We start from the raw sequence: 17,548 nt of genomic DNA, 5'->3' as shown, positions 1-17,548 counted from the left end.
ACATGCAATTGAATTGGAAATAGATTATCACGTTTTTCCATAAAAATGAGAACTAGACAAATATAGAACAGTATTGAAAACAAATATTCTCTGTTACGTATCTGACGAACAATGTTTTCGTTACATACGGGAAATTCCGGCGGACTAGTCTTGGGCATCGGCTCTAGACGAACGCGAAAGATCTCGTTGGCAATGTCTCCTCGAAACTCGCTATCATCGGCCGTCGATCGGACGTGCCGTGGAATTCTTACACAATCGAACGCGCGTAAACAAATTGAAACAATTATTGGTCGACGGCCAACGAATGGTCCGGGCTTGTGATTAATCTTCGCGTAGAAGCGAGCGCGCGTGAGTTTATTACGGTGGCAAATAATAATGTGAATCACTCGATACGTTTGCGACCGATGAATAGTCTCGGTCGGCTGTAGATAAAAATAATTGCGTTTAAAAATAGACGACGGTTGCACTCGTCGAAAGAACAATGCTTTTAAAACGAATTAGATGGTTAACGTGCAACGATGATTGAATTTATAAAACGTATCGGTCCTTACGAAGGGTTTGTCAGAGATCGAATAAAAAACTGCTAACAGTTTGCGAACATGAAACGCGTCTAGCATTCTGGTTCCGTGAAAAAACGCGTATCATTGACGAGTCGCGGTTCAACGAGGTTTCAAAGGCTAGCGTTAATCGATAAGAAATTTAACGAGCTTAACTCCTCTCGACCCTCGAAGGCAACAGTTATCTGGACTCCGGATGATAGTAAGTATTTTCAGCCACTCATCGAAACCAGGCTTCGCAACATCGACGAGGCGAACTAAACAGCTGCGAACGAGCCAGTGAGGCTTAAATCAATAGCATGAACAAACGCGAATACAAAGAAAACTTTTAAAGCTAACAATGCGTTTTAAAAAAAGAGGAGTTGCGGATAAATCCCGGAATTTTAGCCGCGTCCTTTAATTTTTTACCGCTTGATCGATAAAGCGAGCCGTAGCGTAGCGGAGCATTCGAGGTCAGAGTACATGTATGTGTGTGAATGAGAGAGAGAAACAGTGAAACCTGTCGTAACGATTTCGCGGTCGAATCGTAGTTTTTCGCGGAAACGGACTACTACGTATGCAACTTGAATACGGAAAATGGTCGCCTGTCAGTTTCGAAAGCTGATACAAGTCATAATCATCCGTGTCGTCCGTCTTTCGTCGTCGAGTCAAAGGCGAGCGCATGGCAACCTCGTCAACCTCGATACGCCTTCGCCAATGATAAGATAAAGGTTAGCGCGTGTGTAAGTACGTTCGCAAAACTCCGTGGGCGTTGTTACATTTCGCTTTGCTCGTCTGCACTTCGATCCTCGTGGCTCGAGTCTCGACGAACGCTCGCTCTTTCGATAACGATGCCAGCTTCTTTTATATATTCCTTCGTTCCTTCTTTGTCCCGAACGAGATAAGGGAAACGAACGGGTGGCAAGACACGCGATATAAGCGTACAGACGAAAACACGAAACGTAGAATCTTTACTGAAAACCTCGAAACGGTCGTGATTTAGCGAATCTCTCGTTCCGCGAGGTTAAGCCTCCGAGTTATCGCAGCCGCAGGTACGTCATGCGCAGGTATGCACGAGTAGGCGCCATCGTGCGACTGCCCACGGAGAACGCGTACGTGTATAAATGTGGTTTCGCGTTTGTATGAGTACGTGTGTACGTACGTGGGCAAACGACGAACGATGCGACCAACTGTAACGTTTGTTAAACCGCTTACGAATTACGTTATTTATATATACATACGTATGCATGGACGTCAAGTACCGCTGATCTAGCTGAAATTTCTTTCCGTCGAGACCTGTTTCCTTTAAGCAACACGCGTTACCGCTATCCTTTCATTAATAATTGCCATTCGATTGAACTTTCATTTCGTTTCTAATAACCCACGATCGGACAACTTGCACATATGTATAGGTAATTTGATTCTGGGGCAATTCTTCAGGTAATTTGATTCTGACTAATTATTCTTCAAAACTACATATTAAGTTCAAATGATGAAATCCGGTATTGTTCTCCGAATATCGTGATGGCATCGTTAATTCAAATAAACGATAACGACATCTTCGCGAAACAGACATTAAATATAATCACTGTTACATAATATCACCCATACGTACATATTTGCTTATCGCTTTTGGCGTAGCACGGAAAAAATTCAACATCGATTAATCTAAAAAGTTACGATTCTCTTTTTGACACATCGCTAAACTAGACAATAATATACTCGTTAATAAATCAAAGTTGTAGTCACGATCGAGCGTTGTTACGCAACGCACATGTTTATCGTTTCGACATGGAGCTAAGAACCAGAAAGACGTTTAAAGCGTATTCAGTTCCGCGACTCTAATTCGAGTCGCCGAGTCGTTTATATTTTATCATTCCGAATCGAGATGAAAATCTTTTATCCGAAATAGAAAACTGATAAAACACGTAAAAGTTAAAATAAGCTTTGCGAAACCCGCATGCAAACATCAATAAATTTAGGAATTCCCAAGCGTTCCACAAATTTTCCGAAATATCGAATACCTACTCGACCCTGTCTGAGGCGTTCGAACGTCGAAGCTCGATATTAAACGTAAGGCGTGCAGTAGCAGAATTCTTATGCATATGTAGTCTGGTTTATCTAAGCGATTAGATCCGAAATGTATACACGTTCGCGGGACAGTGGTATGCGAACGCGAACACCAACGCTTAAGCGATGGGGCGATGGTGCACGTGTGGCGCTCTCCCAGTTAGCGCGTACATAAATAAACTCCGGTTATAAACGCGGCACCGGGATTTTAGCAAGTGCCGCTCTTCGTTGCGAACAAAAGAGGAAAGAATGCGCATTTAATTTCACGTTATTATGTCGAACATTTGTTACGCCTACGATCCAGAGAGCTTCGACGGTGAATCGAGAAATCGTCGGGACCTCCGCGACGAATCAAAGACCGAAAGTATAATTAGTTGAATGGAGCAACGGAGCGAGACCAGGACAGAGTATGCGCGTAGCGGAGCGATATCGCGCGTTGGACGAAAGCCAATCTCTCGCGCTCGAAAGCTCGAAACGGTTTCAGGCTCGGACGAGATTCGATCAATCGTCCGAAAGAAATACTGTACCTGCCTACTACCTAACGCTCGGGTACGCAGGCGACTCCTCGTCTAGCGCTTGCCAAGAACTCCGCTCGAACGGTGCCTCTACGATCAAGCGTATTTCAACGCGAAGCAAACGGAGTAGACTCGAGTAACGGAAATGATGATGGTTTAACGTGGTTTTTGCCAGCGGAATCGACGACCGCTACGCCCTTTTTTTTCACTGGCAACATTCTCGCCTTACTCGTACGGTCGTATGAGTAAGGTAGGGTAAGGGTAAGGGCCACGCGAGCATCACGGCGGTCGGCGGCACGCATCGGACGAAGAAGACAGAGGTGTCGCGAGTCGAGACGAGGCGCTATGTAAAACCTTTCGTCTCGCTTCCTCTCATTCTCGATTCATTCTTATACCATCGAAGATAGGTAAACTCGACTCGTACGATAGAACGTATGTATCTACTACCTGCTTGCGTATATATGTACGCGAAAAGAGAGCAAGGAAACCCAAGGCTACGAACCTGAGAAGACGAATGTACATGGGATGGAAAGAGAGAAAGAGAAAGATTATGGTCGGCGCGGCGTACATCATTTGGGCGCCGAGAAGTCTGGCGCGACCAGGCCAGGCCAAAGGCGCGTCTCTGGTTACGCGACCATTTGGGGCGCCAAGCACGGAGCGGAGGCGAGCGGGAACGACGGGCGGATAAACGGGGAAAACCATAGGAGGGCAAAGAGGAAGAAGGAGAGGGAAAGGTCGGTGACGAGAGAGGAGGAGAAGAGGAGAGAAGGTAGGCGTCCGAGCCGAGCATCGTAGTCGGGTTTTGAACCGGGGAATCGCGTAGGGTGGCGTTCGGGACGGAGAGAAGGGCGAGGGGGAGAGGAGAGGAAAGAATCAACGAAGGGGCCCCTGGCCCCTGCCTCTGCCGGCTACATTCCACTATGTATTCCAGCGAGACGCGAGTTTTCAAACATGGCTACTCGCCACTGAACGCGATAAGTAGGTCCACGACCGATCCTACGACGCGCACACACGCTCGACCTTACGAACCACGTACTCGTAAGCTCCGTCCTTGTCTAATCGACAGGTCTCTCAGTTTCTCCCGGATAATCTCCGCTCTCGGTATGATTCCCTCTCGTCGTAGCCCGTAGCAGCAGCGGCACGGCTCGGTTACTTCCCCCTGAGCCGCTGTCCGCTACTCTATCACACATTCGTACACGGACGCAAACCCAGAGGATTCCCCCTGCCCCTATGACACCGTCGGGTTCCCTGGTGTTCCCCTCTCGCTCCCTGGCCCTCGCGCCGTAACCCGAACAGTCCGGACGGCCCGGCCGCGGCCGCGGCCGACCGAGCTGGCGACACCCTGTCTGGCAAGACCGCCCGAGCACTCGGATGAAGGAGGGGAGCCCTGGCCGCTGCGTTGCCACGTCCTCGGGCTGCGCCTACCTTCGGCCCCAAGGACAAATCCGATGAACGTGCCAGCCGACGCGTCGTGGTGTACTTAGGCGACTGCCGGTCTGCTACCGCCGCACCGCTTTCCACGCGATATGCCGATGCATACGCCTTGTGCCTCACCGCTTACCGATATTATTTCACCGCGATCGTTCTCGCATTCGCTACCCGTCGATTTCCAACTCATGCAACTACGTATATACGTATATCTGAAAGTACTCCGTGTTCTATGTACCCTTACGTACGCGTACGGGTACGTGAGGCAAGTAAATTCCGGATAGGAAAGAGATAAAACGATGAGAAGAGGGGACGTCGGATTCCTTCGACGACTGGTAGAAAATACCAAAAGGATGAGGCACGCTTACAAAACTATGCGAAGGTCCGATCGCGTTCGAACGGCAGGTATCTATCTACATGTTCCTCGACGCGTGTATTAAAGAATCGCCGATCTCCCGCGGATGTATTTAGGAGAGACTGTCGGGTATGACCAATGGTGCGAGAATAACCAACCGAGATTCTTGGAAATGCAGTAGGGTGCTCCTTCGTGGAACCGCAGAAGGATCGGTCTCGGTTTCTGCCGGTGGCGCGAATCGTGGAAATTTACGAGGCCTCGGGTCTCGTTTCTAGCCGTCCCGCTCGCTCCTCTTCTTTACCGAAAGTATCTATATACATGCGTGCAAGTGTACGTATGGCTAACGCGAGGTTTGCGTCATTGCTCGTAGGTCTCTCCGCGTCCGCGTCCGTGTCCGTGTCCGTATTCCGTGCACCGTACACCCCGCGGCCTACGTGCCTCTCGACGACATGGCAACTGCGCTCAAAGCTAAACATATTAACCGTCGGCTCGCGCCGCAAAAACAACATGATCTCATTCCGCTACGTATATGCGAGGAACGTGCGATTCGCATGCACGCTTCGAAATCTCGCTCCACGATAAGACCGAAGGGGTGAAACAGCAACGAGAAAACGATGATTAGACCGAAGGAAAATCGTCGACAGCGGCGAATACACAACAGGCCATGATGACTCGGAACGGTAGCTCGGTAGAACGTCGCCAATAAACAGTAAAGAATAATACGGATCGCATTACCCCGATCCCTCCGGGGTCATAATAACAGGACCGACTTCGACCCTAACGAGACTGCCGCTGCGCGACCAGTTAAGCCGAGCTAACACGGCCAGGGTCGCTTTTCCTGGAAAACGAAATCCCCTCGCCTCTCCCGGACCCTTCCCTTTGTTCGATGCCAATAAAACTTCCTAGACGACTCGCCGCGTTGGCGCTCGATCTCGGCCTGAGGCAGGCTTTCGAGAATTGTACCGTCTACGAAGTCTGACGTAGGTCTTCAACGATTTAACCCAGATAACGCGCCTAATCCGAGTCGTCCCCTCGACTATTTTCTTCTCGCTTGACGTTCTTTCCGTTTCCGCCGAAATTGAATCTAATCGGAGAGGCGAATAAAGGTGGCATTTGGACTATGCGAATCTGTACCACGGAAAATTCTGCGTAACATACGCGAGAAACGTACGAGCATGCATCGAGAAACACGAAGCGGCGAGAGAAGAGAAGGCATGGTCGAAGAATCGAGCACTGAGCAACGAGCGAGGAGAAAGGCGAGCAAAAATCGCGGCTCCATGCTGGCTAGCGCGGTTCGAGAGAGCTGGTATAGAGCGAGGCGAACGGGTATGCGGTCGCTCGTACGAGGTACGGCAGACAACATGGCGCCGAGAGCGTCGTCACGCCGGCGTGACGTTTCCCGCGCGCGTCATTAACGGAAGTGAGCACGCAAAATGGCGGAATTTTACAGTGGAGAGGTGTGAAAGGAAAGAGAGAGAAGAGGGGCAAGAGTGGAAAGAATGACAGAGAGAGAGAACGGCGAGAGGGTGCGAAAGGAGAGGGGGCGGGTGGGGCGCCTACGGGCGCGGGCAGTCAAGCGAGATGACGAGAAAGAGAGGAGTCGGTGGAGGTTAGGTCGGTGGCGCAAAGAAAGAAGAATGACTGGTGGCCGGCGGTGGACTAGCGCCTGGTGCTGTTCGAGGGGCGCTTACTGGATAGAGCAACGAGGACGGACGACACAGCGTCCTCGGGGGGAAGAGAGAAAGCTGGACAGTAAGAGAGAGCATGAGTGGGGGTGAAGCGGCGAGCGACCGAGAGTGCGGTGAAACAGAGAAGAAGTGAGAGAGATAAAGAGAGATAACGGGGCGGAGCGAGAGGGGAAGGGAAAGAACGTTTCAGTGGGAAGCAGCCGCAGTCGTAGCCGATGGTGGGGATGAAAATTAGTTACGGCATCTACCAAGACCTAAAAGGAACTCCGTGCGCGGCGCGGCCAGGCCACTTCGTGCAATGTTACGCGTTAAGGTAACCCCGTGCGTCGTTGGCAGTGCCCGATTTCGAAGCTCGTCGTTGTCGCCGTCGTTCTTGTTCCTGTGTTCGACGTGACAGCCATCGTCACGGTGTTCGAAAGTTCTCGCGTCATCCGTGCGAATACGCGTACGTACGTACAATCGGTAGCGCGTTATGGCTCATGGCGTGAGCGAGGCGCTCGGCGAAGGAAGTTCGGTGAAAATGGTGCAACAGAAACAGCAATCGGTTCACCAGCAGCAACAGACCGCGAGGAAATCGATCGGAGCGATGGGCAGCAGACGGATATTCGCGCCAGCCTTCAAGCTCAAGGTTCTCGATTCGTACCGAAACGACATCGACTGTCGCGGAAATCAGCGGGCGACCGCGAGGAAGTACGGAATTCATCGACGTCAGATACAAAAGTGGCTACAGTGTGAAGATAATCTGAGAAACAGTTGCACCGAGAGTGGAAATACCGCGTCGACGACGGTGATCTCTGCCGCGAGTGCATCCAAGTCTGATAGTGCCGTTGCCGTCACCGTTGCCGTGACGGAAGCCGCGGGGCCTGCCGTGACTCCAGCAGCGCCGGCCTTGAACCTCAGCCTCGCCAGACTGCACGGCGACGAGCTGGCTACGCAGCAAGGGCCCCCACCTCTTCTTTCTCATCCTCCTCGTCCTCGCGGTGGTTCGCCCTCTTCACCCCGATACGCTCCTCCATCCGGCGCCGTCGCCACCGCGACGTCGGTTCCGTCCGGCGTCGCCCGTCTCGGTTATCGCGAATATTCCGGGAATTCGGAGCAACGACATCCGCGAAATGGTGAAACGATAGAAGAACGAGTACGGGTAACGATGGACGGGCGTATTTACGATCGAGAATCCAGCGATTACTACGTTTTAAACGCGGACAACGGCCTAAATTTCGATGCTAGAACCGAGCCGAAAGTTTATCAAAATCTGACATCCTATCGCGTATCTCACGGTTGTTACGACATCGATGAGAAAGAAACCACGATCGCGAGTAATCACTCTCCGCTTCCTCGCAGCAGCGAAGGTCATCATCGATCCGAACAAATTTACGGACCAGTGGACTCGCCGATCGACGGAAAATCGACATACGGATTGCCGCCGCTAGCGCCGTCGGTGATAAAGACGGAGCGAGCGAGCCCAGACGCGGCGGCGACGCCAGGGCCGTGCGAGTCGTCGAGCTCCCCCGGCCTTGCCAGGCTCTCGCTCTCGCCGCCCGTTTCGCTTCCACCCGGTTCCAACACCGTCTCAGAATCGGGCTCATGTTCTTGCTCTTGCTCTTGCTCTTGCTCCTGTTCCTGCTTCAACTCCGTTCGCTTCGACTCGTCGCCACGGTCCTCCGCGAGTCCGTGCCTGCTGCATGTGCACGGCCATGCACAAGCTCGCGGGATCGCGAACGCTTCACCGATACCGGATTCTGAGAATCCGATGCCGTCCATGCTTCAGAGAGAGTCGACGGATCCGACTCTGGCTTGTATCGGGGAGAAAGGAACGAGGAACGTTTTGGAGGAGTCTGAAATCGGCAAGACTGTGGTCAAGGAAGAAGAAATCCATTCGGAGGAAGAGGAGGAGACAGCAACGACAACCATCGGGGAAGAGGAAAGGGAGCCGGCATCATCCTCGTACGTCAATCATCGGCGACCACCTGCCGTTACTGGCTTCGGTCTCGCCGATTCCCGTCCCGCGAGCCCCGTGTACAATCGCGAAGGATACTCGTTGCCTTCCAGCCCCCGCGGACCCGCTAGCTCCGGAAGATCCAGCGCCAGTTGCTCTGACAGCGAGACGGATCCCCTCGATTGCTCTTCCGTCGGTCAGAATTCGTCCACCGATCATCTCGCTCGACGTCGATCCTTCTCATTGCGATTCAAGTTGGATGTTCTCGACGCGTTCCACAGAGACGTCGGCGTGGCTGGAAATCAGCGAGCCACCGCTCGTAAATTCGGTATAAATCGACGCCAAGTACAGAAATGGTTAGGCCAGGAGACGGAGTTAAGAGGCGAGATCGCACTTCGCGGAAACTCACGGCAACGATTGGGCCCTATCCAGGATGCCGCTTCCGGTGAGTCACCGGTGGATCTGAGGACGTCGTACCACGTTTCTGGCTTATCGCACGATCGGAACGAAGCTGAATACGAGCGATCGCCACCGCCGCCGCAGCCGCAGCCGCATGTTTACTGCTTCGTCGTCGGTTCTCCATCGCACGTACCATCACCGTACTACCACCGACAACCTTCGATGGCCATCGACGCAACTTCCGAGACCGAGCCTTACGTTTCTTGCGACTCCTGCTGTATGTCCATGGACGGGAATGCCGTGTCATCGGCCACGTCCTGCTTCCAAGAAGCCTCCTCGAGAGGTTCTTGCTACTCGGACTCGCGCACGAGGGTCTACTGCTATTCTCCGCGAGAATATTGCTCGGAAGTCGTCCCGATTCCCGAAAATTCAGAGGAACCGCCGGCTTCTTCGCCGTTCAAGAGACAACACTGCACTCTCGCCTGTTACTACGAATTGTCTCCGTCGTCGCCGAAGAGGCTTTGCTTGGATGAAACGGTCGGAACGAATCCTTGTCGACAGGCACCTCCACAAGATACGCCGTTGTGCTTGGTCAAGCCAAAGAGGCTCATCGACGCTTCTCCGTCGAGAACAGAACCGGTGACGAGCACGGTGTCGACGCCTCCGGCGTCCGCCGCGCCCCCGACTTCGTCAATCACCTCAAAGAAGGATGCCATCCTGTTCAAGCCGTATTTGGATAATCCAGTGAGCAAACCAGTGAAGGAGAACGCCGATCAGAGGGCCCTGTCGCCGGTCACCAGCCGGAACATCGTCAACAACAACAACAACTGCCAAAGTATCTGCGATCTAAACGAAGGCAGGGGTCACGACTACGCTCTTGAACTTAGTTTAAGACTGCCCGTGTCTTGGAGGACTCACCCGGGTCCGTACGCCGAGTTCCCTCAGGTCAGGAGCGCGTTCGTTAGGTATCCAGCAAGTCCCCGTTACGGTTAATCTTTCGACTGCGTAAACTTGACCGAAAATACTTTCTCGCTTTTTCATTGTTGCATCTTGGAACGCGCGATCGTATCGTTTTTTCTTTAAACAGATTAGAATTTTTCTAAATCGAAGTACCACGGAATCGATGCTAAACGTCCAAGACGAGAATTCTTACGATCAAGCCGACGTTATCGTTAGAAACGGTAGTTCGGAATTGTTTCGCGACATATCGATTCCGTGGTATCTATCGGGCAACCAGGACTTTCCGAAAAGGATCCACCGGGGAAGGATCGATGGGTACGTGATCCGCGACACGTCGCTGTGCCACGTAAATTTATCTCTTCCCCGGATCGTCGGTACCGCGTTACGCATCGCGATAAAGTCTTGATCGGCGATTGGATGGGCCGGTATATACATAGAAGGAGATTGCAATGTGATCGCGTTACTGGTCTGACGTCTTCTTCAAGCTTCGCTTCCTCTGGCCGCGTGAAAACTGAAAATCCCAGTGAAGATACGCGAACAACTTTTTTTCGCAGCCGCTTTATCGTCGAGATTAGCGCGTATCGGCTAGGCCGTTTAGAGGTCGAATACTGCTCACTATAATTGCGGAATTATGTCAGTCCCGCGCGATACCGATCGCGCGAGGAACGCTCTCGAGGCATCGAGGCCGTTGCACAATCGCGTGTCTTAATGTTCCCGGAAAGTGCTTGGATTCGCGGTCGGTATTGGGAACGAAAAACTTTCCTTGTTCTGTCTCCCTCCTCCTTCTCTCTCTTCAATTCCTTTTCATCGGGCGATGAAGCTTTCCACGAAGTGGTCATGGCCTGTTCGTTCCACGCTTTGTCGAGAGTCGACCTCCAGATATCGCTTAATTGCTCAAAGAATTTCTTCCATTCGCGCACCGTGCGCAAGTATTACGACAGAGTCTCGTCTCTGTCTATTTCCTTTTCTCTATTCTTTGCCCGTCTTATCTCCCTTCCCTCTCTGCTAGCTCGTTCACAATTTTCTCTCGACTCGTTCCCGTTTCCTTTCTCCTCGATCAATCGCTCGTAAATGTGCGCGTACGTATCGAACGACTTCATTAGAATTTTGTGAGAAACCGCGCTGTCTCTCGTCCGTCGCTATTTTTATAACGCAACCCAGAGGAGGAAGGAACTGAAAAAGGTTGAGGAAATACTCGACGCAGCAAAAAAATCGTCGCTACCGTTTCCGTTCGTAGCTGAGCGCCCCGTACCGATTCGTGCCTTTTCTCTCGCCGATTTCGGAATAAACGCGTACTCACGCATATCACATAAACGCGGACAATGCTTGTGCGTTATCCATAGATTTTACGTAGTCATATACAGAACTATATTTTGTATAAATTTGTATCTCTCGATCGAAAGTAACGTAAGGAACATCGAACGAAGAACTTTTTACTACCGTCAATTAAGAAAATTTTAACGATCGTACGAACGTAACGCGTAATTCGTTGCGTTCGTACGATAGCGATCGCGGAGGGCGATCCGTCGAAAACGCTCCAAAATACCCGTGTGCCTTATACGATTATACACACGATACATACGCATTAACGTTAGGTCGTGTAGACTCGCGCTCGCGAAAATGGACCACGAGATGTGTGATTTCTTCGATCGGATAGCAAATCGTAACGAGTATCTCTGTTTTATCGAATTTATAACATCATAGGACATTGGTTTTAATTGTGATTTCTCGATCTTTTTAACTATTATGCCCGTTTTTTAATCTTGACAGCAATCGTATCGATCGATATGAAAAAAAGACGAGTCACGTTTTGCCATCCGGTCCTATCGTTGTATAATTTATTCACGCTTTCGGTGCAACGTTTTACCGTACGTTTCACGGTTTTATCAATAAGAGTAAGCGCATACGTATCCCGTCTGGCTTGTTTCGATTCTCGGCGCGATAAGGTCGTACATTTTTATCGTCAAACGACCTTCGCGATATCGCAACGCGACTAATAACGGCGTCTGAATCAGTGGAGACGATTACTGTAAAAGCTCGGAAATACGATCGCGTCGGGCCTTCGGATTCCCGATAATCGATCGACAGTGTCATTTCATTCCGGATAAACGTACGCTATCGTAAGAACCGTGGTACAGCGACGCAGTGGTACAGGGATGGTACGCAGCGCGTTCCGCGAGAAAGTTTACCGAAAATAGCTACAGAGTTCCACGAACGTTCCGCGATCCCGTAATTGAACGGGTCGCTTCGAACGAGAGCAATTTTGTAAATTACCGTCGCAGACGGAGCGCTTACGTCAATGTTTCAATATTCAGGCTCGATCGAGCTCGTTGCAATGCGCGCGGCTAATCTTCGCGCGTCCCGTTATCGCCCTTAAACCGTAAAGCTGCAAGCCGTAACGACGAAAGTACGATCCCGAGAATCGGAAGTTGCCACGATGGACGAAGGAAACGCGCGTTAGCCTTGTCCGTGTTCGCCGATGAAGTCAAGGTGGCAATGTACAATAAAATGTAGCGTAATCGTAAGCCATAATGAATTACATAATGCCATAACAACATTTTACATAATAAACGATAGCGTCGAACCGAGCGACGATGCGACCATGAGAGAAAGAGAGAGTGAATGCGCGTGTGCGTGAAGACAGATCCGAGCGTGTATTCGGCGTGCGCACAGCCCACAAGAGTCTATTAAATGAGGCATAAAGCACTGTGTATTTCCAAAGTCCACCAAACTGTGCGAGGACAGTGAAGGAAACGAAGGAGTGAGAGAGGGAGGGAATCACACGCGAAGGGAGGAAAGTTTGGTGGGCGAGCCCCCGCGCATTAAAGTCTGTAGGCAGAGACGCGTATATGCGCATACGCGTACACGCATGGAATAAATAATTATTACGTTATGAAGCATAATGCTCGTGTATCGTACATGTACAAAGAAATTTCTATATACATTATACATACTATATTATAGCGTTGAAAGATAGACCGAGTTTATATACATATATATATATTATATATATATTATATACATAAATATGTATATGTATACATGATAATTATTATATTTTAATACGAGATCAAATTGTGTAATATTGTAGAACGAAACGGCTGAGGAATAACTCGCCCCGGTGCCTTTCAGAAATCGCTCGTGTGCCTTAATCGGTTCGCCAAGTGGCGAAGAGGAATCGCGAGGAGCAAGGTGTCTCGCGTCGACGGAACGAGCCGCGTGTCCGACGGCTGGATGTATTTTTTACATGTTACGACGACGTACGGTACCTGTGTCATCTCTTCGCGGTGAAAACGAAGCGTACGAAAAAGTACACCGGTGACTCGTCCGACCGTGTAATAATATCGCAATATCAGTATTCAGATTTATTCGTCTATTTATTGGTCACCGTTTCGACCGCGTAAAACGAAAAAATATTGTATTTTGTTCTCGCGTCTCCATTTTTCGTCGTCGATGAATGAGATCGGTTCAAGCGATTCGTTTATTTTCTCCTTCCCTTCGAAAAATATGTATGTCGTCTGTCCTCCGTCGAAACGATAAACGTCGATCGTCGACGATCGACTTGTTCGTGTATTTACGCCGTATCGTAATTTTCCAGTGATAATCAAACGAAAATATGAATAGCCTATATAGTTATGTATTGAGAATTCGGTTCAAATTCGTAACCATCTTCGACATACAATGTAGGGAAGAGGGAGAAAGACGAGCATCGTCCATGGATCTTTTTTTGTACGCTCGATCAAAAGAATATCGTTGTATCAAATAAATACTGTATTATATATACACGCAAGCGTAGGCTACGAGAATTTCAGAGAAAATATAGAGACTATTTTGAAGAAACAACCCTGTTTTGTCATCTGTATCCTATGAAACCTACTTCCTTTTCCAGCACGTAATTTTTAACATCGACGCAAGATTCTCCGTTTATCGAATAAAAGAAGATTTCGTCTTTTCGCGATACGTCACCTATCTACTCTGACGTACTTTCTGCGCTATCATCGAAAAGTTATATTCCCGGAAATTCAATTACATTGCAACGTTCCGTCGTTTCGTATCGAAACGCAATAATGGCTGCGCAATATTTTTCTTAACTACGATTAGTACCAGCAAACTGTTACTCACGCATCGCATAGACATAGACGGATGTGTCGGTACGTGGCAGACCGAACGTCTCGGAAGTCGAGATAAGGAAAGGCGCATCATGGAAGAAATTAAAACTTGATCTAACCATTCGACAAAAATCGACGACGTTGAACGAATGCACTTGCGTCGCTTTACGTGCTTTCGCCCCCGTCGCGAGGTCGAATGCATTTTCATATTTATGTTCGTGCACGTGGTAAATACATGTGTACTTATGCACGGAAATATAACGCGAGGGACAGTGTAAATAACAATTTTCGTCAGTCATCGCGCGTTTGCGAGGAACAGAGAGGCGAGAGATAAGCGGAGGAGGCTGACTCGTCCGTTGAAAGCAATCGCGACGGATGCACGTTGCACGATCCGTAATCGATGCGACCGATGCGCATTGTTTCCGTTATCGTACCGGTTGGTATAGGATCCACGATCGAACAGCGCGTACATACACGCTAAATACATACTACGTACCGCATACTTGTCCGCTAAACTTTCTAAGCACGCAATCGTGCGCGTTCTTGTTCATCGGCCACGGCTACACACTCGCGTCGATAAATATTACGTAAACGTGCTTTTTTCTTTCCTGTCGGCGATCGATCGTTCTTAAGACTGAACGAACTGTTTGAAAGAGGAGAAGCGTGGAAGGAATCGCCATTTATATCAGGCGCATGATATGTACCGTCTTAACGTAACCATATTGCGCATACTTACGCAAAGACGAAACGAATCGCGGTTTTTAACGAACGTTTCTTTCCAGCCGCGGAGAGATCGAAGAATGCAGTGCGTGCAGCTGCACACGTGCGTGTGACGCAACGCGTTCCCATGTACGTATCTCATATTCATAAGCTGCAACCCTGCGGACTCGATTCAATCGGAATACGCGTGTACGCGATAATTAAACCGTGAACGTAATTAATTTCATATGCAACGTGGCCTACGGTAACGTGCATTACATATGTATTTACATGCGACTTCCTTCCGAATGGTTGTAAACAATTGATTCTTTGCCGTGTCTTTCTGGCTTTCATAAGTTGTCAAGTATTGTACAGGTAATCGTATTATCGACGGTGCCAGTGTAGTTACACTGTTTTATCGATGACACGTTCTTGTAATTTGCTTCCGAGATTACCCATCGTTAGAAATATCTTATCGCACCGTAGCGTTTCCCAAGGTTCGGTAATTAATGTTAAAAATCATTTAACGTAATTAAATCGCGGCGTTATCTCCCAGCTCGTAAACATTGTATTAAATGGGCTGTGAAATCCGTATGCAATCGAAAGATCAATCGACGATATTCGTCGAACGGCCCGTAATTCCTATATTAAATCGCAATAACGAACACCGTTCATTTTTATTGAGGCCAGCGCGCGTCGCGCGAAACCAGACCTTGAATCAAAGTATGACTGATGCAACGCTTCGACCAACGCCAATAATAAATGTCACCGCATGGCCTGGTCTAACGCGATTAGGAAGGGACGACCGAAATCAGCTGACCGTAAACAATTACCACTAAAATTGTAGGAGTTTACGCAGGTTCATCGGGAATAAACCCAGTTTTCTATTTCGCGCCCCGTGTAATTATTGTACATACTATTATTCTTCTGTCGCAAGTAAAGGATAACGACAACGGAACGCTTTTTCTCGTTTTTGCTTCGAGTCGTTTCGTACGCGAGAATATTTATAATATTATCCTCCCACAGTGGTCGCGTCTGTTTAGAACAGCGAACACAATTCACGAGCGAATTCCACGCGTCTGGCGTTCTCAACCGGAAACTCGAAAGGGATACCAAAAAGTTCTTGGCTTTCCTCCAATTCTCGAACGAATAACAACGCCTTGTCTTTCTCTAAGCTAAGAGATCACCCCTTCTCGGCGACGGACTCGAGTTTCGTTAGTTATTCCATCCGTGTACTTTCGTCCATTCACCGAATACGATACGTCGGACAGTGTTTACAAATCATCTGAACTTTTAGAAAACTATAAAACCGGTCCGTATTGTATCGATTAGAAGACTCATTTGACAAACGCGAAAGTCGTAATTGTTCGATCATACGTAGCACAGTGTATGCAAATATTATCGTTAGACTTGATTGAAAGGAGAAATATTAAAAAATCGTATCGTTAATCCTCTACTCGCGAAAAAATTTAGATTTTACTCACTTACCTCGTCGATGCTTCGAAGTATCAGAATGGAACGACAGAAAAGGGGTGGAACTGGAAAGATACTGTTGTTGCATCGCGAAAGTCCAGCCGGAGTTTATTTTTACCCTAGCTACATAGATTTTCGATCGTGTCTCCTGGTTATCAGCTCAATGTCCATCCAGCGATGAATTTCCTTCACCGTCTTCCGTTTTACTCTCGTTTACTTTGGTAAACGCCAAACCGAGACAATCCGGAACGCGGTCATTCTTGATCATTAATGTTTACGTGGTCTTATCAGTCTTGCTGGTTCGTCGAGCAAAGGAATTTTCCCGACGATCTCGCAGGTTCCTCGATTCACGGATCATAATCGAATGGGTGTCGCTTTTAATTCGTAAAACGATACTTGTTGCAGGTTTCGTATAGGAGCAACTTAATCAAGAGCCAGTTGTAAATGACGGAGCATTATGAATCGCCCGAGGTGAAGCCCTTATTGACCAAGGAAGACATTCGCGAAAGATATCAGGATACGTCCCTAGTCATATTTAAAGTAATACCGCGTAACCGAATATACATACATATTTACACTCTTAGAACGCGAAATTAAATTCATCTTTAGACACACGTAGTGTATACAGTATAGTACATACGTATTTAGTGTAACATCGTAAACTCGACGTCTAGATACACGTTTAGATCTGGACTATAACACTCGTACAGACATAGAAGAGTACAGAAGGAATTTTCGGCATTATGTTTTGTCATGAAATATGTATCGTAGTTTGCCGCGTCGCATGCGCAATGATTTTTACCGTTACTAACTTCTTTCAAGTCCCGCGCTTTTCTATACTTTTGCGTTAACGTAGATTAGTAAGAGTACCGAATTCAAACTCCAGACTAGTCTGGACGATTGCGCCTGAATCTAAACTTGTACGTACTGTGTCGCAGGAGCAACAGAATAAGAAAGAAATCGTGAATTATTTGACTTTCGGAACGAGCCGCAGGACTATGGAGTATAGCAGTTACGGAAATCAACCTGTCATCGTACGAAGACCGGCCGGATCTTTAACGATTCGCAACGATGGCATCGCTCGTTTCTCGGAAATGTTAACATCGATGCATCGGAAGCCTCGAGACAGTTGTACGATAAGTTGATTTACGATTTAATCGCCTCGTTTCGATGCTAAATTAAACGATCGTATTTTTATTTTATCATATTCGATTCTTCCCCAGTTTTTCCCTTCATCGATCGTTTTCTTTTGCTCGAATATTAGAATTACCGACTGTACGACATTACAAACAATTGTATCTAGACACAACTGGTATCGTTTAAAATAGTTGTACAATACATTTCCTTTTGGACATCGTTCCTTAGTTCGTAATAACTGTT

At 48.5% G+C, this 17,548-nt stretch overlaps 2 protein-coding genes across 6 annotated transcripts; both read left to right on the top strand.

The window, feature by feature from the left end:
- Window positions 1-740: 740 nt before the first annotated feature.
- On the top strand, window positions 741-17,370 carry LOC108626347 (putative uncharacterized protein BRD3OS). Of its 5 annotated transcripts, none has more exons than XM_026814766.1 (3): window positions 741-759; window positions 16,574-16,708; window positions 17,107-17,370. In XM_026814766.1, exons 2-3 carry the CDS (start codon window positions 16,613-16,615, stop codon window positions 17,311-17,313), a joined length of 303 nt encoding a protein of 100 aa, XP_026670567.1. In that variant the 5' UTR covers window positions 741-759; window positions 16,574-16,612; the 3' UTR covers window positions 17,314-17,370. The 5 variants fall into 5 exon arrangements, with proteins under 5 accessions (XP_026670567.1, XP_017882451.1, XP_017882452.1 ...); XM_018026962.2 differs by lacking the exon at window positions 741-759 and adding an exon at window positions 1,030-1,267; XM_018026963.2 differs by lacking the exon at window positions 741-759 and adding an exon at window positions 1,030-1,279.
- LOC108626345 (uncharacterized) lies at window positions 6,477-13,730 on the top strand. The gene has a single exon (XM_018026960.2). The coding sequence runs from the start codon at window positions 7,065-7,067 to the stop codon at window positions 9,918-9,920; it is 2,856 nt and encodes a 951-aa protein (XP_017882449.1). The 5' UTR covers window positions 6,477-7,064; the 3' UTR covers window positions 9,921-13,730.
- Window positions 17,371-17,548: the final 178 nt, after the last annotated feature.

The sequence above is a fragment of the Ceratina calcarata genome, unplaced genomic scaffold (genome assembly GCF_001652005.2).
Source record: "Ceratina calcarata isolate Rehan_Ccalc_2016 unplaced genomic scaffold, ASM165200v1 scaffold397.2, whole genome shotgun sequence".
Classification (NCBI taxonomy): Eukaryota; Metazoa; Arthropoda; class Insecta; order Hymenoptera; family Apidae; genus Ceratina; species Ceratina calcarata.
Note: the sequence above shows the minus strand (reverse complement) of the source record. Positions and strands in the feature narration are given on the sequence as shown.

Coding starts and splice junctions, on each gene's coding strand:
- LOC108626347 (XM_026814766.1), top strand. CDS start 16,613: ATGACGGAGCATTATGAATCGCCCGAGGTGAAGCCCTTATTGACCAAG. Junction 16,709..17,106: donor CGTCCCTAGTCATATTTAAA/GTAATACCGCGT, acceptor ACTGTGTCGCAG/GAGCAACAGAATAAGAAAGA.
- LOC108626345 (XM_018026960.2), top strand. CDS start 7,065: ATGGCTCATGGCGTGAGCGAGGCGCTCGGCGAAGGAAGTTCGGTGAAA.